Here is a 24,075-nt window from a genome sequence, read left to right as displayed (position 1 = left end):
TCGAGATACTCTAGAAATTCTGAAAGCGAATATGATCTTTACGATAGTATTTTGTGAACCTTGTTACAAATAGGAAAACTTCGTCGCTACCGTGTGCATCTCATGAACACTAAGATTTCAAGATAGACAATTTAAAGATAATAGTCGTCACAATTATACTATAAATATATTCTCCTAACTTAATACTTCTTTGTCCTTTCTAGAACCAACTTCAGAAGAGCGAGCAATCGCTCCTATATTCGTCGAAAAATTACGACCAAAACACATTCCGGACGGTTCTACAGTACAATTTGAATGCCAAGTAGAAGGTTATCCACGGCCACAAATTACTTGGTTCCGACAAACGGCCATAATAAAACCTTCTCAAGATTTCCAGATGTATTATGATGATGATAATGTTGCTACGTTGGTAATCAGGGAGGTCTTCCCTGAAGACGCGGGCACGTTCACTTGCGTAGCTAAAAACGCGGCTGGTTTCGCGTCCAGTACTGCTGAGTTAACAGTCGACGCGCCGCTTTCCGATCATGGCTCCGAAATGGCTCCATTGTCTCGTAAAAGCCTTTCCCGCGAATCTTCTCTCGCTGATATCCTCGAGGGAATCCCTCCAACCTTCTCCAAACGTCCAAAAGCACAATATGTGGACGAAGGTTCACAAATCTTCCTCGAGTGCCGCTTAGTTGCAATCCCAGAACCAGATATAGCCTGGTTCTTCAAGGGAGAAGAAGTGGTCCCAGACGACAACGTTTCCGTAGCCATCGAATCTGACATGCATATGTACTGCAGTGTATTAAAAATCTCGAACGTTAAAAAGTTCCAAGAAGGTACATACACCGTATTAGCAGTAAACAGGGAAGGAGAAGCGAATTTGCCTATTGTTCTCAAAATAAAAACGGGAGAGAATGAAAAGCCTCAAGTTATAGAACCGTTGAAGAGCATGACCATTAGGGAAGGAGAAAGTGTTGTCCTCACGACTCAAGTGGTCGGAAGCCCCGAGCCGAAAGTTGTATGGTATAAGAACAATAAGTCAATTAACGAGCCGATACAGAAAACCGACGGCAACGTACATTCCATAACGATAATTAAACCAAAAAAAGGGAAAGATGACGGTGTTTATTCTCTTAAGGCTACTAACAGCGAAGGAAGCGCAGAGACCAGTGCAGTAATCACGATAGAAGGTATGGGATTTGTTGCTATTACTCCTACTTCGTTAGAAACAATTTATGTACTGCATGCAGGTTAATTATTTTAGAATTTAAGCTATTCTAAGTAAAGCTAATTTTAGATGTGTAATTGACGGCCGAACTCACGTACATTTTTAGTTGGACATTGTTCGACTAGGTTTGAACTCATTTGGGGCTCTTAGCGATAAACTTGTTCGCGCAAGCCATACACAGATGCGTGCAAACCGAGCTGCTTCCCGCTCCGAGCCGCTGTCGATGGAGTTGCGGTGTGTGAGTGTGAGTGGTCTGGGTACCATCGTCGTCTGTTTCTGCTGATCTTCGATGCTGTTACGTTCGTTGCTAGGTAGACATTTTGAACTGATGGTGTCACGTTCCAGATTTGTTGATGTAGCAGCAATGATGCTAAAAAGCGGTCTCCTCGCAAAGAGGAAGCACCCGTCTACAGTCTAGATTGAAATTTAAATGATAATTACCTATTTCCTGTAATTTTCGAAGCATCTTCATTGGGCAGATAAACTTTTCCCTGCCCAATACAGAAGCCTCGTCGGTTTGAAATGTAACTATCAGTGTCCGACGAAAATTTACGTTGGTTCATCCGTCCGTTTAAATTGTAGCTTAATTGTTTCGAAATAATGTTGTGATATAATTAGATGCCCTATTTGTGTATCACGTTCTTTATATTTAATAATACAATTTTCTTTAGAACCGACTGAAGAGGACGCCGAACCTCCGCTATTTATAAACAGATTCCAAGAATTAACTGTGAAAGAGCAAGGCATAATAAGGTTGAACGCTAAGGTAACCGGAAATCCCGTGCCATCAATAACCTGGTACAGAAATAACCAAATACTCACAGCTAGCGAGACCGTTACTCAGAAGTTCGATGGCGAAAACATCGAACTCGTTATTACCAATGTAGACTCTGAAGTCGACTCCGGTGATTACAAGTGCGTCGCTTCGAATTCCGCTGGTAAGGCATCCCACGGAGCGAAGGTCACTATCGATGTCGACAAAGTTATATTCGTAAAGTACTTGAAAAAGCGATACGAAACTGAAGAAGGCAAGACAGTCATCCTAGAATGTGAAACATCTCACACAGTTTCCACTAAGTGGTACCACGATGGCAAAGAACTCAGTGGCATGGACCATAGAGAAATTATACAGGAAAGCCGAATACATAAGCTAAGAATTAAAAAATGTAAGTTAACCGACCAAGGAACTATAAAATGCATTGTCAAAGATCAAGAAACTACCACATCTTTGATAGTAAAAGAAACGATCCCTGAGTTTGTTCGCAAGTTGCAAGATTTCGAAGTCAAAGAGCGAGATATCGCTATATTGGAAGTCGAGATCAATTCAGAAACGGCGGACGTCACGTGGGAGAAAGATGGCAAAATTATTAAACCTAAGAAGAATAAGTACGAGATAGAAAAACGCGGAAACGTTCGCAAGCTTTTCATTAGAAATACGTCGGTTCACGACGAAGGAGAATATGCTTGCAAGTTGCGTGACGACGAATGTTCGGCCGAGGTGACCGTGGTGGAGCTGCCTCCCGAGATAATAACGCGACTCCGCGATCAGAAAGTGAACCGAGGCAACCGAGCGGCCTTCGAGATCGAGCTCACGAAAGGCGATGCCCTAGTGCGCTGGTTCAAGGATGGGTCTGAAATTCAGTTCTCGAACCGGATTCAACTCACGATAGACGGAAAGAAACAGAAGCTAAAGATTTACGACTGCGAAGATAGCGACCAAGGGGTGTATGCCTGTGAAGTGGGCAATGACAAGTGTACCGCACGGCTCACTGTAGAAGAGCCTTCGATCGACTTTACGTTGCGGTTACCGGAGGTGGTCGTCGTGCCTGTCAACACTGACGCTTACCTAACCGTTGAAGTGCCTGATGAAGGTAACAAGGTCACCTGGTTCCGGCGGAAGACCGTGATTGAGGACTCTGAAAAGTTCAACCTCATATCTGATGGAAGGAGGCGTGTTTTCGTGATCAGGAAGTGCACCGAGGAAGACCAGTGTGAATATTCCTGCCAATTAGAAGAGACCAGATGTATGACGAGACTTGAAGTTGAAGGTACGATTACTTTATTATGTTGTTGTTATTATGTTCCCCGCGTTCTTCTTCCGCCTTTATTATTTTTTTTTCCAAAACCCTTACCCTTAGGGACTGTGTTTGTTCTTGGGATAAAGTAGCCTATGTAAGCTCCGTGGTTTCAACTATCTATGTGCCAAAAATCAAGTTAGACAAACAAACAACACACTTTCACATTTATAATATCAGTTAGGTTGCCCCCAGTTAATAGTGTAGAAAATTTATAATTACTGAAAATGTATACAGAATGTAAAGCCTTCGGATTTGCGTGCCTGCGTAAAAACCGCTAGGAACCTGCGTTTAAAGGGTTCCCGAAGTTTCGTCCGCGCTTATTATGGGGTCGTGCTGTTAAATTAAAGTCCTATTATTCTTCGAGAAACGGGCAATATATGTTATGCTTAAACGTACTTTGCTTTTAAAGATTAATGCCTTATTTGCTCACTTGTAAAAGGTAATATTCAATAAAATTTTATAAACGTATATTATTTACCTAAATGCGAATTTTGGTGTATCTTACTTCAATTATTTAAATTTTCAACGCTTTTAGTGGTAGAGTTTCTGAATATCTATTCTAAGTTGTCAGCTTCAACCAATAAAACATAAAAAAATCAACACCTTCTGATCTCGTGATGCATCAGTCAGTTAGTCAGTACGCGACCTTCCGCTTTTATAGATATTATAAGATAATTTTTAGACCAGGCACCGGTTGTTGAACACTTCCAGCATTAAGTGCGAATATAAAAATTCCACGCTACTGTCAATTTATATTTGCTATATTTTGTGGTAAGTTAGACAAGTCAAGCTGCTGCAATAAAAAACATAGAATATCATTGCGTTCTACTGTGGTTTCTTAGTGTTGCGAGTCGTTCGGGTGCATTTGGTTTCGCGTTCTTTAGCCCACAGGATCGCACTTGAAAAGATTGGTCAACCTCTGGTACGAATCCTGTCAACATCGAAGATGTTGTCTAGTGGTCAAAAAAGGGTACATTCCAAAAAAAAAATTAAATAAATTAAAATGGATATATATTTTTAACTTTAAATTAGTTAACGAATAATAAAAACAATAAAACAACAGTACACATTTTTACTGAAAATCCAAAATTGACTTGAGACTGATATATCCATCCTACAATAGATTAACGAGTGTTTTTCAAGAGCGGTGTAACAAGGTAGTGTCGCTTGCAGTGGGCGGCGGCGCGCCCACGGTGCTGCAGTGCGAGAAGGTGGTGCGCGTGCGGCGCGGCGCGGACGCAACGCTGCGCGTGCGCTACTCGGGGCGAGCGACGCGTGCGCAGTGGCGGCGCGGGGGCGAACCGCTGGCGCGCTCGAAGCGACGGCGCGCGGGCGCGGAGGCCGGCGCCGCCACGCTTACGCTGCGCAAGAGCGAGCGCGCCGACGCGGGCGTGTACTCGCTGCGCCTCGACAACGAGTTCGGCGAGGCGCACGTCGACATGGAGCTCGTCGTTATGGGTGCGTCGCTTCGTTTGTTCAATTTTATAATTATTAAAAACAGTGGACATAGATTGGAAGACGAGACGGAAAACACTCCATACTCTCTTATAGTTTGAGAGTGACAATGAAGTGTGTTCCCGAATTGAATTAAAATACTACTTTTCATATCGGTCGTGGGGAATAGGAATGAGATGAAAAAACAATAAAAAATCTATCTGTAAAGTCTTTGGCCATAAAGCCTATTCAGTCGTATAATTGTGTGATCTGGTAATGGGTTGATGGTGATGACGCATGCGTTGCAGACGTGCCCTCTGCGCCCGGCAAGCCCAGTGTGCTGGAGGTGGTGGACTCGCGCGTGCACTTGTGCTGGTCGGAGCCCGAGGACGACGGCCACTCGCCGATCCTGTGCTACATCCTCGAGTACCAGGAAATCGATACCGCGGAGTAAGTTTTGACTCAAATTCAAAATAACCTACGTTGCTTCTACATATAATGACTTGAGTTACTCATCTTGAGTAAAAAGAGGTATAGATAAATAAATGTGTCAGTATCTTCACGACTTTCGTTTATGTAATCGCAGGTGGACTTCGATAGAAAACATCAAGTCGCCTCAGCGACGCGTCGAAAACCTCCGCAGCAGCTCGTCGTATCGATTCAGAGCGTTCGCCGTCAACGAAGTGGGTGTCGGAGAGTCTTCTGAGATTACAGAATTCGTTGTCATCGAAACCAGCATAAAGGAAGGCCCTCCTAGTGTCGAGAAACCACTGAGGGATACTATCGCGTCCCCTGGAGAGCGCATTGAACTGACTTGCATTTTCGGAGGCGTCCCCGTGCCTACCGTCGCGTGGACGAGGAACGGCGCGCCCTTGTCGCGGACCGCCGGCAGCTACCGCGACCGCGTCGCTGAGCTGTCTCTAGGCGCAGCCGACGCGATCGAGGGCGAATACATTTGCGTGGCGACCAACAAGTACGGGCGCGTCGAGACTTCGTGCACGATCCGCGTACAACAGAAACCTACCGTGACGATTCTTGACGAGGAGACGCTGAAGCGCGTGTTCGTGGCGGGAGAGGCATGGTCGGCGCGGGTGCGCGTGGCGGGCGTGCCGCGCCCCGCCGTGCGCTGGCGCAGGGACGGCGCGGCCGTCGACGAGTCGCAGGTGGACGTGTCCACGCGCGATGACGTCACCGTCGTCACGATCGCCAACCTGCGGCGCTCCGACGCGGGCAAGTACTCCGTGGAGGCCGTCAACGAGGCTGGCAACGCTTCCGTCGACATTCCGCTCGCGGTGTTCGGTGCGTATATTTGATCATATTCATTAAAAATTCAAAAAATCCTCGGCACAAAAAATATTTAACTGGCCATTTTTTTTTAGCGGCCAACTTGGATTTTATTAATAGTTCCTTATATTATACTAGTCGACCACTCCATTTGTTACCCGTATTGAGGAGGTTGTGGAAAAATATGAAAGCTCCATTTGGTGGCCAGTAAATGAAGCCAAGTGTTCTTGCAGAGGTTCCATCGGCGCCGCGCGGGCCGCTGAGCTACTTCGGCGCCACGGCCTCCGCCGTCACGCTGGCGTGGGACGCGCCCGAGTCGGACGGCGGCTGCGCCGTGCTGGACTACCGCGTGGAAGCGCGCGTGGGCGCCGAGTGGCGCCTCGCGGCCACTGCGCTGCGCACGGAGGCGCGCGTCGACAAACTGCAGGCGCACGACTCGTACCGCTTCCGCATTTGCGCCCGCAACCAAGTGGGCGTCGGGCCGCCCTACGCGCCCGACCAGGCCTTCGCCCCCGGAGACGGACCGAGTGAGTGCCGACCCTGAGCCTGGCTCAGAGGCAAAACTGCGACGAGTGTAAAGCCAAAAAATAGTTTATTGAAGTTAAACTTCTTTTGGCGCGTTACGGAAAAGTGATGAGAGTCAATATTTACGATGCGCGCGCACAGTCACAAAAAAACCGACACTCTGAAGTTAGCTATAAAGTTTGACAGTGTACACTTTCAATTGTCACAGTCTGCGGGCTCATTCCGGTGATTTAATTGATTGAAATGGACAAAAATTCTAAATTTCATAATGTTTCTTTTGTCCATTTCTTTAATTGTTGAGAAATATTTTTTTTTGATATTTAAATAAACTTCACTTAACTAGATAATGCGTTATAATAAAACTTTTTATTGTATTAAATACCTTTTTTCTACAAATGAAGAATAAGACTAAAGATAAAAATTTTGAAAAGAATTTTAGCTTGTTACGCCAAAGAAGTATAACTTATAACGCGTGTACAAGTACACACACAATTTTTGTTTTTTACAAAAACATAAAAGACATTTCAAAAAAATGAATTATAATAAATTAAATCAAGCTTGAATACAATACCTATGCTAATTATTCGAGCTGCCAGTCGCGAAAATATATGCAGCTACTACTAACTTAATAGAAATTGTATGTGTATATACTGAATACATCTGCGTAACACTTTCGAGGGTAGAGGTGTGTTGTTATGTGTCTGTAATTGCGTTAACAATGCATTACTATACGATACCAACAATCGAGATTGATTTGCTGTCAAGTTTATGAAATTTAAAAATTTGTTTATATCTGAAAAAACTCCTTTGAAACAAAAAAAAACAATTTTCCAAATCAGTTTATAAATGACAGGGTTATTCTCGAACAAACATAAAAAAATAATAACGAAGAAAGAATTTGAAGGAAAATCGGTCGGCCCTACTTATGCATGCTGGTCTTTTAAAGTATAAGCCTATAACGAAGTTTGTAACGACAGAATCAAAAGCTTGGAATAGATACTCGTTACTGTTGTAACGAGTGATGGACACGGTGTTCAATTCCATCGGTTTAACTCGTTCTCGAAAGAAAATTCTTTTTATTTTATCTATTATTAGAATTACAGTGCCATAATCCGCCGTCCTTGTTATGATTATGCAGGAAATTTATGAAATTCGAATGAAAATACAAAAAAAGTACATTACAAGTGTTTGTCTTTTACAGCGCGGCCGGCGGCGCCTCGGCGGTTCCGCACCAGCGGTGTCACATCGCGATCTGTCATGCTGCAGTGGGAGCCACCAGAATTCGACGGCGGCAGTCCTCTTACAAGTGAGTACAACCTAATTTGAAATTACGGCCGGAACATCTCGTCAAATGGTGCCAGCAGCGTCTCGCGTGTACCAGCTCTTAAAATGCTTGTATTCCACATATACACACTCAGCTCGGTTGCGAGCAAGTGTCACATTTTAGGCGTACTGCTGCTTCAGTTCTTATGAGTGCAATTATGCGTTAATACAATGATATTATACTTTATCCCCCGGCAGAAAAAAAGTGAGAACTGGTTACAATCCTAATCAGCAGAGATGAGGCGTGCACTTAATACAAGCACAAAAGCACTGCCTACCATATTTTTGTATGTCTCATAAAGGAGTTCCTTCTTTATTCTACCCTGGTCAAAAACACACACCTGTGCACGCCACAGCTAGTCAGGGTACATCCTACAACGCGCGTTATGTTCGCAGACTACATAGTGGAGTGCCGCGAGGTGGAGACAGCTGCGGCGGAGTCGGCTGAGACGTGGCGCAAGGTGGTCACGGTGCAAGCGACGACGCTACAACACCGCGTCGAGAACATCCGCGCCCGGCGGCTGTTGGAGTTCCGCGTGTCTGCTGAGAACGCGCTGGGCGTGGGCCTGCCCGCCTGCTGCGAGCCCGTGCGGCTCGTGACGCACGCGAGTGAGTACATGCTTATTACTGCCGCTATACTATATATATTGTACATTTGCGTGCGCGCGTTACTGTGTGCGTGCGCGTATACGTGTACGTAAATGCGTGTTGTCCCCGCAGCGGTGCCGTCCCCGCCGACGGGTCCATTGGAGCTGCGTGCGCTGGGCGGCGCAGTGGCGGCGGTGGCGTGGGGCGTGCCCGAATGGGACGGCGGCTCGCCGATACTGCGCTACACCGTGGCGGTGCGGGACATGCGCAAGACCATGTGGATGCAGGTACGACCACTCGCACGATATTAACACCATAACAGTAGTGTCTAGCTGTAGAGCTTCTTGTGACAGCTCGTGTCTTACGCAGGGCACGGATAGTGATAGGGAATCGTAATCATCATCATACCAACCCCTTACCGACCCCCTCAGGGCACGGCTCTGTTCCCACAGTGAGAACTAAGCCCTAGACCACCACGCTGGCCAAGTGCAGATTGATGCACTTCACACGCCCTTAAAAAGATAACGGAGAACTCTCAGGCATGCAGATTTCCTCACAATGTTTTCTTTGGACGTTAATGTTAAAAAAAAAAATGATAAGCTTCAAAGAAACATAAATAACCAGGATCCTAAATACTAGGCTATAACTGCTAGGCTCTTCAGCTTCTTGGGGACAGAGATGTCTAAAACATCTTCCAAATTCTAAAGATTCAAAAACTTTTATATATTCTGATTGATTAAACCTTTCTACGGTGCTCATTTAAAGGCTTAGCTTAGTCGAGGCTTTAGGATGTGGGAGTTAGAAGGTAGTGAAATGTGTGTCGGCTGTGCGCAGGTGGGCGAGGTGGACGCGGCCACGCTGCGCTTCCAGATCCGCGACCTGACGGAGGAGCGCGCGTACGCCATCCGCGTGTACGCCGTCAACGAAGAGGGCGCCAGCGAGCCGCTGGAGTCCCACGAGCCCTTCGAAGTGCTCCCCGGAGAAGGTGAGCGCCGTGCGCGAGTCGTTACCGCGGGCACAGTCGCTACAGTCCGCGGTGGAGCCAACATACCCCACAAATGTATCCGCTTGTATTGGATTATAGCGAATTAAGTTGAATGTTCGTTTCTATACAGCTCTCAGCATTCAAAATTTCCCGACTGTTTGTCGCTTTCCTTCTTTGCGCGGCGATTTTGGAAGCTTTAGATGATTATAATTATACGAATATATATCATCCCACTACCATGTCAAAAAAATATGTGTAACAAAAGTGTCTTCCATACGCCTATTTGAATAAATAGATATTTGATATCGTAACAAACTGATGTCCCCTGCTGAACTTAGTCTCGCTTGAAGACTTCCGTGGCGCAACAGTGACCGCTTTGAATTTAAGTAGGAGGGCCCGGGTTCGATTCCTGGCTGTGGCTATTCGGGAATTTGTTATTTCTGAATTTTCTCTGGTCCCGTTTATGAAGGAGGCTTTGGCGTGGTTAAATTACCACCCTATCAAAACGATATGCCAGCAATCTAGTGTTCCGGTGCGATGTCGCGTAGAAACCGATTGGGGTGTGACTAGCATACGGGAGTATGGTAACAGGTTAGCCCGCTACCATCTTAGACTGCATCGACACTTCCCAGCAGGTGAGATTGCAGTCAAGGGCTAACCATAAAGAATGTTATTGTTGTTATTAACACGGCCCCACGTGTGCAGACTCGGCGCGCTCGGAGGGCCCGGGCGAGGCGACGGAGGCCACGGAGCCCACGTCCTTCAGCACGCAGACCACGTCCTGGCTGCGCGACCACAACATGGACGCCGACATCCGCTCGTACGCGCGCGGCTCTCTGCTGCGCCGGGACGAGTACTTCTTCCGCATCTGGCACTACGCGCGGCGGCTCTTCGAGTGAGCCGCGCCGCCGACGCCGCCCCGCCCGCAGCCGGCGGCGCACGCATACTGCAGACGAGCGTGTACGTGCTGACTGCCCCGCCCGGAGCGTCGTGGTTGTAGTCGAGCGCAGGCCCGCGCCACGCACTACGAAGTGGAAATAAAAGGGTACGGGCATTTTTTAGAGGTCTACGAGGCACCATCTTGTAGTCAAGCACTTGTCTATGGTATGCCGGTGTCCGCTGCCGCCGGCGCGGCGCACCCCTCTGTGATAGAGCGCGGCATTCGCCCCGCACCCCTAGCTATTTACACGTACACTAGTAATTTATTGTTATTTATTTATTGTTTATATGAATGCTGGAGCAAGCCCGACCGCCCCGGCGCGCCTCGTGCGACGTGGTTTTGGGAGACGTTTTTCAATATAGGTGCACACGGGTTCGACATCGTGCGGGACGGGCCCCGGCTGTCGGGTTTCCTCCATACAAATTTTTGTACAATATAATGTCAAAATTAACTTATATTCGTTTCGTTTAAACTTCCCTTTCCCATAACGAAAGCGTCACATCGGCATTTTTACTTAGTGAGATTTTTTCAGGTCAAATCGTCTGTGGCTGTTTTGTGAAATAATTTCAAAGTGTATTTTTGATTGAATTTTAGTCTGTCTGTCTGTATCTTGGCCGTCATACATTTTTAAGGGAGTTCATAACTTTTCCGTAATCCTGTGGTGTCTAAATATGATTCTTTGGATAACTTAGGTAGGTATGTATCAGAAAACACGAAATTAAACTTCAGTATTACATATTTTGATTCTCTATTTCTTTGAAGTTTGAATACATCGAGAGATCTACACAAGTATATTTCTGTTATTCTTATAATTATACATTCAATAAATTATTCGAGAATAATCGTTTAGTCAGACAGAGTAAAACATTTAATCGTAATTCTTCTAACGAAGTAACGTAATTACAGTTAGTTACAATATCATTATTAGATTTCGGTAAATACTGCTATAGCACAAAATGACACACAAATCGTAAGAGTCAACACTCGAATCGCTCGGGTTATTGCATAGTATTCATGTATTTTAGTAGCGCCAGGCTCTTTGGCGTTCTGAATCGTAAATTATTTAGGTGGGTAACTCTTGCGACTAAGTAAAATACCTATCCTATATCCTAATTGTATAAAATACATTGGACTGTTAATAGCTAAATTTCCGAAAATGAATAAATAACTATTCTTATACATATTCCAACTACTTTCTCTTACTTTCTAAATTTCTAATTGCCAACATCAATTTATTTAATAATTTAAATAAATAACTAATAACGAATTTGAAAAAAAAAATCCAAACTATCTTGTACATATTTCTACGTAAATGAATATGTTTAATACACAAATTATTATTAATACTTAAACTATTACATAATATTCATTCCCTACTAATTTGTCCAAATATATTATGTTCCTACTCAAAGTATTTTATAAAAAAATCAAATGTTACGAATAACTTACCATCGGAAGTGCTTAAGTACAATGAAGGGTCGGACAACTGCATCCACACACATTCCAAGACAAGCTACAAACTAACATGAGTACTAACAGAATGTTGAAATGCGAGACAGTGGGCTGCCCAGAATGACCTACGCCCTCCGGTTGGTAAAGACACGAAGGTAAAGGGTAAAGTACCATAAAAAATTATATTCAATATAAGCTACCTATTAAGTAGGCAGGCGTTAGCTCTACTTTATTAATGAGGGTAATAATCAAAGGATTGATAGCGTATGATTTAAAGCCGCGGTATGCTAATATTTACCACAGTACGTAGGGACCGACTCGTGGACTATACTAAGTCATTTCATTTTTAATTTATTCAAATATTAATAAATATGTAATATTGTTATATTTTGTGTAACAAAAATACACAAAAATGGATGGCACCTTTATTGGTTTTGATATGACCATCACAATTTGTTAGGGTTCTGGAGCACCAAGCGTAAATATTTAAACAATCAAAAGCAGTATGTTCTATCAAAATAGTATTTAAAAATGACAGATTAACGTTAAAGCAAACGTGACGTTTCTTTGCTTAAAAACTTACACAAAGTGCACTATTGCTGTAAATAAACAAGCGAATTTCCGATCGACATTTTCAATACGAGTTATTACGATTATAAGGTATGTCAATCGGAATTGCGCAGCTGTTACGGAGAGCTCTTAGTTCTAAAAATCATAACAATTTATTATAAAAAGTGCATGAAAAGAAACAATTGTGCCGCCACGCATATTACTTGAAAATGTAATCTTAATTTTTTTTTTTAAGTAATAACTGATCCACCAATCAGGTGGCCCCCGTCATGTTAATTTGACCATCGCCTATAAACAGAGAAAACTGCACAGGGCACACAAGAACTACGTCCTCCAAAGTGGCGCCCTGTGTCCATCAAACTGCCTTAAATGCCTGCAGTGACACCGGCAAGCACGCCCTTCGGGCCGGAACAAGCTATTCCATACATCTCGCCATGCTTATTTCGCAAAAAGCTCGACTACCGCGGCGACAACTTATTATTTAAAAAATGCCTTTTTTTAATTTCTCGAAAATAGAGACGGCTCAATTGTTTCAGTCAGGAACATCTGTAAGAGGGTTATGTTGGCCGCTCGGGCGCAACTTTCGATGTTTTACATCAATTCAACATTATTTATAAAATACATTGCTAATACTTTTTCTATAAATGTTAAAGCATCAAAGCGTAGCTTATTTCAATAGTTCTACGCAAGGCCGTAGCTAGGAAAGCATTTTTGAGGGGTCCTAGCTTTGGACCAAACATTACGAGTAACTAGAAAAATCCAATCCAACGAAATGTGTAATAATAATTCATTTAATTTACTAACATTACATTACATTTCGATTACCCTCTTGCCGGTAAAATCCAACTAGCGTATCACAGATCAGAAAAAAACGATAATATTAAAGTTAACTACTGTCTACGAATATAAAAGTGTTAAATGTGTTAAGACCAAAACCAAAATTCCCCTCCTGTTAACGGCCTTGGTTATACGTTTACGTTTAGGTACACAAAACTAAACATTTAGGGGCTATGTTTCAATCATAAGAATTTGTTCCTCAGTTTAAAGAATATTTTACGATTGAAAAATCAGGGCCCCGGTTCTCTATTTCATTATTAGGTGTGGTAACCACAATTTGGAAGAAGCTTGCGAATTAAATTTTTCTCAGTTCCCGCTTCATTAAGAGACTAAATTCGCAAAAATATAACCCAATCAAGTCCGATCTTCTAAAAGAGCAGGGCTATTTGGAGACCTCGTAGATTTAATTTTAAGTACAAGCGGTACGAGCATCACCAATTTTTATAAAAAATCCTATTTAGGTCCTCAAAGTATACAGTATACTTATTAAGAAATATTTAACTTTGAAAGTTTGACTACCACAATATGGGGTCTTCGAGTCGTCGCGCTGTTAAAATAATTACAATGCCACAGAGAATCCGGGCCCTGCCCTAAGTTGGAATGTTTTAAGCACCAAGCACATAGAAGGCGGGGCTAGAAATGGTCACAGAGTCTATATTAGTGCTTACGAATGCCAAGCTTGGTTAAAAATACAAAAAATAGTATCCATTTTGACCATGAAGTGATATTAAATCATTTTAATAATAAATGATAACTAAATTAGATTTCATATTCAGTTATAAAAAATAGGTATAATTTTATTTTGATTTTTATTTTTTCTACGCATTTTTATCGTCCTATAGTAATGTATACTACTATAAAATAAGTACGTAATTGCATGTGACATTATTTCCTTACGGTCGGTTTTTTCCCACATCTATGACTGACTGCAACCTGATAATAAGTGATACTGCAGTCTAATATGGTCCGCGCTTGTCTCAATAATGCGTATTCCGTATTATTTGTATTACACGCCCTTTCGATGCTGTGACTTGTAATGCCTCCAACATGTGCGTCGTCTGTGTGCTCGGTAGCTAAAACACACAAAACTTTTTTCCTCAAACAACATACATCATTCAAAAACTAAGTACAGTGACTTTTTAAATATGTGGTCGGTAAATAAAATGTTTAATATATTATATATTTGTTATAAAATATTTGGCTTTAGTTGGTAGGTAGAAAATATAGGTTAGGAAATACTTTTTCTAAAAAATATATATAAGTATACTTATTATAGAACCTACACTTATGTAATATGTATATTTTTCTTTGATCAAAAAGGTACTAGATATGCAGTTCGATAATATCTAAGAGAAAAAGTGTCCATCTTTTGTCTATATCTACTCATAATTATCTTGAAGCAAAATATTTCGTTTCCTTTGTTTTTGTACGTTTGATTAGTAGGTATACCTCACCTCACATTGGTTTTCGCAGTCGCAAAGAAGATACGAAAATAAATTTCCAAATCATGGATGTCTTCTATTTCACGGACACTTTTTGACGACCGACAGAATACTATCCAGTATTTTATTGATCAAAGGCATTTATCTAAACATTTATTTAAATAAGTTAAAATAGCTCAAAAACCGCTTTTACGGGTTAAATAGGTACCTATAGTACGGTTTGAAGACTTCTCGGGAAAAGTAAGGAATGTCAAAAAAAAAATATTTTTTATGAGGTATGAAATAAGCATAGCCTTCTATTTTTTTCCTAAATAAAGAAATGCTATCAACTTGTTACCATTTTTTTTCTTCATATTTAAAATCTCCATCGTCCATATAAAAATAAATATAGCAAAAATATGGCATGTTAAAAATTAACATTTTTTGTTTTTCCCGCGGAGCCTTCATCCAAAAGTTATCTAATATTTGCTGTGAGCAATAAATCGTTAGAATACTATTCGATGCTATAACATAGACACTGAGATACAACATTAAAATGTAATACAGATATTATCTACCCAAATTGTTAAGCTACCAAATTGCTTAGAAGCAACTTGCATAGTTCATGTTAAATTAATCGATCATAAAGTTATCAAGGTTTGCGTACATCGCGGTAAACATAAAACTGCAAGTATGCCTAGATCAATCTATTATTACAGGCCATCGCCTGTATTAGATTGCTAAGATCACAAATAGATTCCTTTATAGAGAGGAGAGATGTCTCCATCTTTTTTTACTGCATCTCCTTTGGTGTCAATAAAAGTAAATGTGGAGTAAAAACTAAATTCAGTCGGATATGCTTAGGGTGGTTACAGATGAGCGTTTGTTCTGTCTTACTGTTGCATTTGCGATTGTACGAGATGTCCGTACTAAATATGTCGTACGAAAACAAACATTTCATCTGCCCTAACGATGCGAAATGAAATAAACTGCCACCCGCTCTTCATCTTTTGCTTAGTAGCGCGGCCGAGAACATCCGTGGTACTTGCAGCGTGGCACGGTGTTGGCGCGCACGAGCCCGGGGGCACTCTGAGCGCTGGACCTCGAGGATTGGCCGCGGTCACGCAGAGGAATGTTGAAGGTTTGGAGTGGAAACCCGACGGGGCTTACTCCCCGAACAATCTCAAAACTGTCGATGGGGTAGGTGAGCGAGAATTCTGTCTGGTTTGCAAAGTCGTCGTAAGTGGTGACGTAGTCCTGATCAGAATCCTCGTCGGTGGGGGTAGTACATCTGAAAATTGTTTTACATAATATTAGAATTACATGATCAGTGTTCTTGGTGTTATACTCAATAGAAGCTTAGCTAGAACTATAGACGATCTATGCTTAAGACTGACATTTAAAATCTGTTCTTAGTTTAAAGTTATTTAGTAACTTAATCTATGACAATATTTACAAATTAACAAGACTGTCATAGAATAAGAACATACAGAACCCTCATTTAGCCATTATTGTATGCAGTGCGTGGTGTCAAAGACAGTGAAAACGTCCCGCGCACGTCTCTCCTTACATCCGCGTAATATTGCTAGGACATAAATTTTTTCCCATTTTCCCATTTTATAGTGAACGCTCAGAACATTAAAAATACTGTCAACTGCTAAATGGTATGAAATGACTAACCGTTTATTAAGAGTAACCAATCTAAAGTGGAGTGGTTATTGATGCTTCAATATTAGCCGTGTACACTGTTTATGTATGTTCTTAATTCTGTGAAAACTGTTATACTTAAAGATAAATGCGAGGAACCCATAGATTGCAATAGTAATATTTCCATACAACAATTTTAAAAATTTATATTATTATTGAAATCGTAATTATAAATACACAATATATATAATTATACAAACGCCAAAACCGTAGCCGTATTAACATACACAAAAGAAGACTTAAAAAGTAGTGTTAGTAGGTATTTCTTATTCAACACAAAAGTATTATATTAATTTAATTTTATGGCCTCTACGATACTTGATGAGGTCTAGACTGGGTGAGTCAAATTTGCTTTTAACCTGGGTCATGATACCCTGGGAACTATAGCTTTCAAGAACTTTCCCGGTTAGCTCTACAAGACTGGCCTTAAAGATCTTGTATTGGTTTTTGCCCTATTATACAGGCTCAATTTGTCCATGCCAGTTAACAAACTCTTTGCATGGTTAACGTTATTCTCTGATGGTAGCGGACATGGCACCACACATTCAACACAATAGTCCAACAACACATCGCAACGCCATTTGGTTTTGGTTAGTAACTAGCTACTTCTGCTTCACCTTTGCATCATCATCTTTTCCCACATACGAAATTAGTTCTTATTACAGAATACAATAAAATGTAAAATGATTTACGCAGCAGGCGATATTTAAGGAAGTAAAGGAAAAACATTGCAGAAATACCTAATAACACCCTTCACAATGTTTTTAATATAAAGGGATGACTCCTGCAGTTAACTATTGGCGGTTCATGAGTGTCACTCATCGGTTCACTCACACTCAACTTACACCCACACCACCAAAAAATAGTCGCTGCCAAAAATAGTTTACTAACGAAACCACCGTAGCAACCCACTCATCAAAGTGCTGATATGAAATTACAAAACATTATTATTGAGAAAGTCTACGTCTATTATTGAGAGCTAAATAAAATTAGGCGGGCGAGTTGTAGTTATTGCGGTTTCAATGTCGTCGTAGGTATATGAATATATTAAAGGTAAGTCCAACGAACTCATGCCTTAGGTACAGTAGTTAACTGCACGAAAATATATAGAACAGCCTTCTGTGTCAAAAATCTGGGTGGTATCGCTTGGTGGTGTCGCTGACAATGATTTTTTATTCGCATTTAGCATATCCTACAGTACGTAATAAATATAAACAGTCATCTTGTCAGCAGTACGCAAAACTTTTAAAATATACATTGCACACCTTCGATCAATAAAATACGCAATCTTATACAAGATCTAACAAAAATAGTGTTGTGTTTTTATAGTAAATTAGTATACCTACCTATGTTTAAAAATTAATTAAACATCGTAAACAGGATACCAATTCTTGAAAGCTTATTTTTTACAAACACTCTTTGTCACCTGACTACATAAAATCTAGTATAGTTAGTACTATTGATCGAAGCCAAATAAAAATTTACATTTACCTTCGCTTTGCTTAGAAAAAGAACTAAACACACAGGGCGGATCGGGAGATTAATTGTATGACACACAGAATACGGCTGCGGGGCATTCGGTGTAACATTGCCCCGTTCCGATCTGTGTGAGTTTTGAAGTTTTACGTCGCATTGCATAAAGCAATTTAAAACTGAAAAGGCTACAATGAGCAACGAATATTAAGCTGTAGTTTAGAATCCGCCATAACCACACAGACCTGTGTGCAGTGGTGTGCACTTCATACATGCACAAAAGCACTGATACCCAAATTATTTTAAGTCATATTGGAGGGGAACATTTCCATTTTATGCCATGTACCTGCTTTATACGTACCCTGGTCAAAACCCTGTGCACGCCACTTCCTCTGGGTTATGATTGCAAACATCACTAAACACAAAATACGCTCTCCGATACCGGAGCATTCTTCTCAGTTGTCGGAGAACATAGAAAACGAAGCTGAATGTTCATTGTTCTTTGTATATCACTCGCATGGCCTTCCGAAAAATAATAACTAATATTACTTGCTCTTATCCCAGGGGCGTAGCGACCGCCGTATCAGCCGTATCAATGATACAGGACCCCCGGGCTACAGAGGCCTAACGTGTGTGAGCAAAATTATTAAAATATTCTTGTTACAAAAATTAGTAAGTGTATGAGCCTATTTGATTAATGATATTTCTGACTATGACTTTGACAAAATTACTAAATATTTATTTTAATTCAATGCAAGCATTATTATTTGTATTGGTTTTTACGCTCCTCAAATCTATTTATTTTGACCATAATACTTTACGAAAATAAAATACTATACAAAATAATACTTTACCGGCTTTAGCTTTACATAATGTACTGTCTCTGAGACTTATCTGTGAAACCGAAAACCTAATACTTGTGGAGGAAACAACTGCCATACATGCTAAAATCATCTGCAAAATTAACATCATGTCACTCTACTAAGTACGCGTCGCGTAGCGTAGGTACTATGCCAGTGTTAGCCTTTTATTTTCAATAGGGTTGTCACAAGTTAACACTCAGAATGTTTTGAATTCGTTTGTATGGAAAATAAATATACTTCTTTTGATTTAATATATTTACAGGGTGATTCCTTATGAAATATACTTATGCAACCTACAATATTATTTCTTATATTTGATTCTGCTACACGTTGTATATATTTAATTGTACGGAGCCCTTAATGTGCAACTCCAACTCCCACTAGCTGGTATTTTACTTACTTGTATTCTAGGATGTCCATCGGTTGATTTGATGATGATTGTATAAGTTCCAAATACCTAAAGCACTTTTTACTATTTGTTCTAAAATGCATTAGCAGATGAAAATATTTGTGGCCATAAGAATTCAATCCAATTCAAATCGTATATTTACTGATTGCTTTTACATTGTTGGTAGATACAATATAAGGAACACACAATCCAACTTAGATGGCATGCAAAAAATATATGTTTTTAAAGTAATTTCTACTTTCTATAATAGTACTAGCTTTAATCTAATAATCGGCAATAAAGAAATCACAAGATATACATGAAAATTACAAAGATTATTCTATTCATGTCAAATTATCAATATAAAATGTCAAACTATAAATTTGTATCTGTTAAATTAAACTGATTAATAAGACTGTTTAATGGGTTACAGGACCAATTTTCTTTTAAGAGTTTGTCTTTCGGTCAAGCGATTTTTCTAGGAATAACGTTAGATTCTAAACTTCAATGTGGCCCTCATGTAAATAATTTAGCAAACAGGCGTAGTTCTGCTGCCTTTGCGGTAAAGAAGATATGACGCCATATGACCGACGTAGAAACTGCTAGGCTGGTAAAGTAACTAAAATAGTTACTTTACAGCTTCATGTCATATGGAATTTTACTATGGGGTAATGCTGCTGATATTAGCACTATTTTCATACTGCAAAAGAGGGTTGTGCGTTCGATCTACAAAATGGGTCCGAGAGAGTCATTGAGAGATAAATTTAAAGATTTTAAAATAATGACAGTGTATAGTCAGTACATATTTGAAAATTTAATGTATGTTCATAAAAACTTTTCTAAATTTAAGAAAAAATGTAACTGCAATAATTTAAACATTAGAAGTAAGAATAAACTTACAGTGCAATATACTAGTTTACATAAAATTCATAATTCGTTTAAAGGAAATTCTACAATGAACCACCCATTGAAATCTTGGTGATAAATCTTAAAAAGTTCAAAGTTTGTATTAAACGTAAGCTTATAGAAATGTCCTATTGTAGTATAAATGACTAAGTAATCGATAATAAAGCTTGGGTTTGAATGATTGCTCTAACCAGGTTGCTCTTCTAATAATTTTAAATGACAATGTGAGATGGTGATAATAAAAATAAAACACCCGGCAAAGTTTGTTGTGGGCTTCTTCTTAGACCCGGACGCGTTTGGAACCCTCGTAGCTTTAGTTTTAAGTTTGCGGATATGGTTATCGACTTATCGCCATCATCTCACTATTGTGTAATACTCATGTAATGTACGCATCAAAAGTGCCACCTATGTGCCTACTTGAATAAAGATATTTTTGACTTTTGACTTTGACTTTGATTCCCCTGTAGCTTGGAGATGAGATAATTTTCCGTCAGAGCCGTCGCTTTGGTCCCGGTTGTTGCCACCGACAATCGCTAAACTGCCTACCTGGAGCGTGGAGGGTCGTAGCCTCTCTCGTAAAAGAGGAGGCCAGTGCCCAGTGATGCTACCAGCCCGTCAATATAATATTATATTATACAATACAATATGGACATAATTTGAATAGTAAATAATTTTATAATTAACAAGTATTCATGCAAATGATTTTCGTTCGAAGTAAGTTCGAAGTAACTACACAAACATGGAATTAAAATTGCAAATGGATAAATGCTCTACTACGCATAGAATTATGTAATGTATAGAAGCGCTATTCCAAACTTATTGATTCGTCATAGTTGCACTATTAGTAGGTACAATATACTTTCGCGCGCTCAAGAACTGATAAGTTGTAGTGATAAGTGGCGTCTTCTCTAATTATATAACTCAATGTTACTACGGGCTAGAATGTGTGCTGAGTGCGGATAATAATTGCAGGGCTAAGTAGTCCATTCGGGTTAAGATAATAGTAAATCATCAAAAACACTCCACTACTGGAGGAGTAATCATAAAGTATATATAAATAAAGATAATTTTATATTTAGTGTGTTGACACCCTATTCTCTTAACACGAATGAGGTATAGTTGCATTCTTGATTGACTCCAGTAAACTCACCTCAGGAAGAGATGGTTGATCCGCTCACATATTTCGGCCTGCTTCGCGCCGACCTCCGCCACAAATCTCTCGTAACGGGACCGAATTATTTCATAAGACACCTGAAGTTGTTTAATTGATTGTTGAACAGTATTCTCGTTAGTTTGGGCGTTTTTAAATACAGTTTCATCAAGTAAGCCGTCCTGTAAATTTAATTTGATACCTTTTTATAGTTTTTATTTAATACCATGAACACTCCAAAGCATTATTTGCGCGCAAAGCGATGTTAATCCAAATCACTGGCTGAAGGGTACAGGCCAAATGTTTACTTGGGTTAACAAATTTGCCCTTATCTTTTCAATATTGTTACGCCTAAAGGCCAAGTCCACTTTCGTCTTCACAACCGGGTGGTTGGAAAGTCGCAAATGGATTCGCAATAATTTTAGGCGGTGCGATACAAATGCCCGCTGCCAACTGAACTTCTTACGAGGACTGTAAACTTTTATGACTTGAGCTGGTTAAGAGTGTGTTGCGACTAGAACGTAATACGAAATCTTGAGCCTTGGTCTCAAACCCAAAGAAAAGAAAAAGGTGATGCGCCTAAATTGCGCTTACACTTCCTCTTTTGCTTTTTCTTATAGATCATAAGAAACTCAATTATTTATTATTGTGAGGTAGGTACTGGTGATATTTAATAAGCTACGTGCTAAAAATCAAGCTACATGGTTCCAAATGTACCTATTTAGTAAAACGTCAATAAATAAACAATATTTACTCGACTAACTGTCTTTCTATTTGTACCTTTGTCCGTTCATCGATCAGACCACTGAGCAGTATACATAATTGCTTTGTATTCAGAAAATATTTGATAAGTTCGGCGCAGATCCAAATTACATACATAATTATGGATATAGACTTGGGGAATATCGCTGTATAGATTTTTATAAACAGCGCAATTTAACATTTTAGTCTTTTGCCATCGGTCTTACAATCTCAAAAGCTGATTATGACCCTTACATAAGATACAACTAGAAGTCAATTAACTTTTATTCCCCAAGACAACTATCGTATTGTAGTGACTTCAAAAGTTTTTGTTACTTTTTTGAACAAAATTTTATTTATAAAATGATCCGTATCCGCTCCAACTGATTCCAGTTGCAAACCATGCTGCTACTGTGCTTGGGCAAAACATAAAAATAAACAAATAAAAACAAATAAACTTATAAAAAAAAACCTCATAAACACTATAACGTATAAACAAAAAATCAAACAGAGTTTACTTTATAATGTAAGTGTTAATGCAACAATTACTTGTTGTGGTTCATAGGCAAATATAATAAACACGTAGAATCACAAGACAAACCAACGGTGACCAGAGAATGAAGCAACTGCTTCGAGTTCCTTGCGCTTCTCCGCGGTTGAACTTGCTTTCCGATGCGATTGCGTCGGTAATCGCCTAGCAGACTACAAACATACAGACGTGTCATTTTTTGTATTTTACGAAAGTGCTTATGAAGGAGGCCTAAAATTTGAATTATAAATGAACGTACTTTGCGAAGTAGTTGGCATCCGCGTTGTATCAAAGTATGCATAGCGTCTGGGTAATCACCGAGCGCCTCCCACAGATCCTTCTTAGCAAGGCAGAACAGATCGGAGTACCCTAACGAGCGAACATTAGCAGTTCGTCGATTCCCAGTGGTGTTGCCAGGTATTTCCAAAACACTCACTTCTCCGAAAACTGATCCCGCACTGAGGGTAGCAAGAACGGTTTTTTTGTCATCAGCTACAACTTGTAGTCTTCCTCGTTTCACAATATACATTTCCTTGCCAACGTCTCCTTTGCAGCAGATGGAATCGCCCGGGCTGAATACTTGTAGTCGCAATTTCAGCACTAGAGCTTCAAGGAGGCCAGGCTCACAATCCTTGAAGATCTCCACTTCGCGCAATGTGTCAAGGTGAACTCTTATAGCAATCTCAGCCTTAAGTTTATCCGGCAAGGAGGACAGTACGTTTTCCTCATCCAAAGCCCCAGACTCGTTCCAAGTGTACGCGAACCATCGAATGACACGAGCTTCTAACTCCCCGCTTACTTTACGAAAAGCCATATATTGCTTCACGCCATCCATTTTGTTCTGGAATTCTACTCTAGCTACGTTCATATTGGAAATCATTGATCCAATGTTTCCTACGATGGTCGCAAAGATGAGCACGCCCCCCAAGAAGTCTATTACGACAAAAACGAACTCAGTGTTGTTCTCAGGTTGCGGGGTTTCGCCGATCGTGGTCAGGGTAAGCGTGGACCAATAGAAGCTGTAAATGTACTGGTGGGCCAGGGTCGCGTTTTCCCCTCCGGTTATGTTGTAAACCCAGTTATCAACTCCAAAACCGATTGCGTAGCTGATGACGAAATACAGACATGCATTCCAGTGGATCAGTACTAAAATCGCCATGACGACCTGGAATAAGTTTTGCGTTTTTTCGGATAATTTAAAGCAAACAAATTATTTGTTTTATATCAAACGTGTATTTTTAGAGTTCACAAAATCTTGCACTTTTATTTATTTTTGTCTATTGTATTGTACTTTATTTTAATATGATAGTCTAGTCGACAAGTTGAAAATGGTACAAAATAGAGATACTGCTCTTAAAATTACGTGCGATAGCTCATTGGATCCGGAATGACGTCTAGAAAAATGTGCTAAAAGCGTGTATTAGCACATAAAAAATTGCAAAAGTTATAAACAATTAAAGATGAAAAAAAAATGGCATTTCGTTTTTTGCCAATATTTCATAAACTATTAATAGTTAAGAAATTTCAAAAAAAGATTCTGAAAGAGGAGGAAATTTCCAATAAAAAACTCCTAACTCCCGGAACTCTATCTCCATTATTTATAATTTTAATTTAACGCTGAAGATAGGTCCGCGCGCGACATTTTTAGGTTGCGCGCGCGGCGTCAAA

General features: G+C 40.4%; 2 protein-coding genes across 15 annotated transcripts in view; one reads left to right on the top strand and one right to left on the bottom strand.

Moving 5' to 3' along the window:
* LOC120636151 (titin) overlaps window positions 1-10,821 on the top strand; it is a 134,128-nt gene extending 123,307 nt beyond the window's left edge. For all 14 annotated transcript variants that reach the window (XM_039907478.1, XM_039907474.1, XM_039907472.1 and 11 more), the window contains 11 exons: window positions 204-1,175; window positions 1,885-3,261; window positions 4,465-4,749; window positions 5,034-5,175; window positions 5,312-6,024; window positions 6,243-6,536; window positions 7,736-7,840; window positions 8,254-8,466; window positions 8,578-8,732; window positions 9,280-9,430; window positions 10,136-10,821. In XM_039907478.1, coding sequence (XP_039763412.1) covers window positions 204-1,175; window positions 1,885-3,261; window positions 4,465-4,749; window positions 5,034-5,175; window positions 5,312-6,024; window positions 6,243-6,536; window positions 7,736-7,840; window positions 8,254-8,466; window positions 8,578-8,732; window positions 9,280-9,430; window positions 10,136-10,329 — 4,601 coding nt within the window. In that variant the 3' untranslated portion in view covers window positions 10,330-10,821. The remainder of the gene's footprint in view (window positions 1-203; window positions 1,176-1,884; window positions 3,262-4,464; window positions 4,750-5,033; window positions 5,176-5,311; window positions 6,025-6,242; window positions 6,537-7,735; window positions 7,841-8,253; window positions 8,467-8,577; window positions 8,733-9,279; window positions 9,431-10,135) is intronic.
* Window positions 10,822-15,298: 4,477 nt separating this feature from the next.
* The window catches only part of LOC120636286 (cyclic nucleotide-gated cation channel subunit A-like), a 31,124-nt gene continuing 22,347 nt past the window's right edge, over window positions 15,299-24,075 (bottom strand). Inside the window, exons 6-8 of the mRNA XM_039907701.1 lie at window positions 22,667-23,572; window positions 21,138-21,319; window positions 15,299-15,941 (exon numbers count right to left, since the gene is read on the bottom strand). Coding sequence (XP_039763635.1) covers window positions 15,665-15,941; window positions 21,138-21,319; window positions 22,667-23,572 — 1,365 coding nt within the window. The 3' untranslated portion in view covers window positions 15,299-15,664. The remainder of the gene's footprint in view (window positions 15,942-21,137; window positions 21,320-22,666; window positions 23,573-24,075) is intronic.

The sequence above is a fragment of the Pararge aegeria genome, chromosome Z (assembly GCF_905163445.1).
Source record: "Pararge aegeria chromosome Z, ilParAegt1.1, whole genome shotgun sequence".
NCBI lineage: Eukaryota > Metazoa > Arthropoda > Insecta > Lepidoptera > Nymphalidae > Pararge > Pararge aegeria.
The sequence above is the reverse complement of the archived record's forward strand: the minus strand, read 5'-3'. Positions and strand labels throughout refer to the sequence as shown.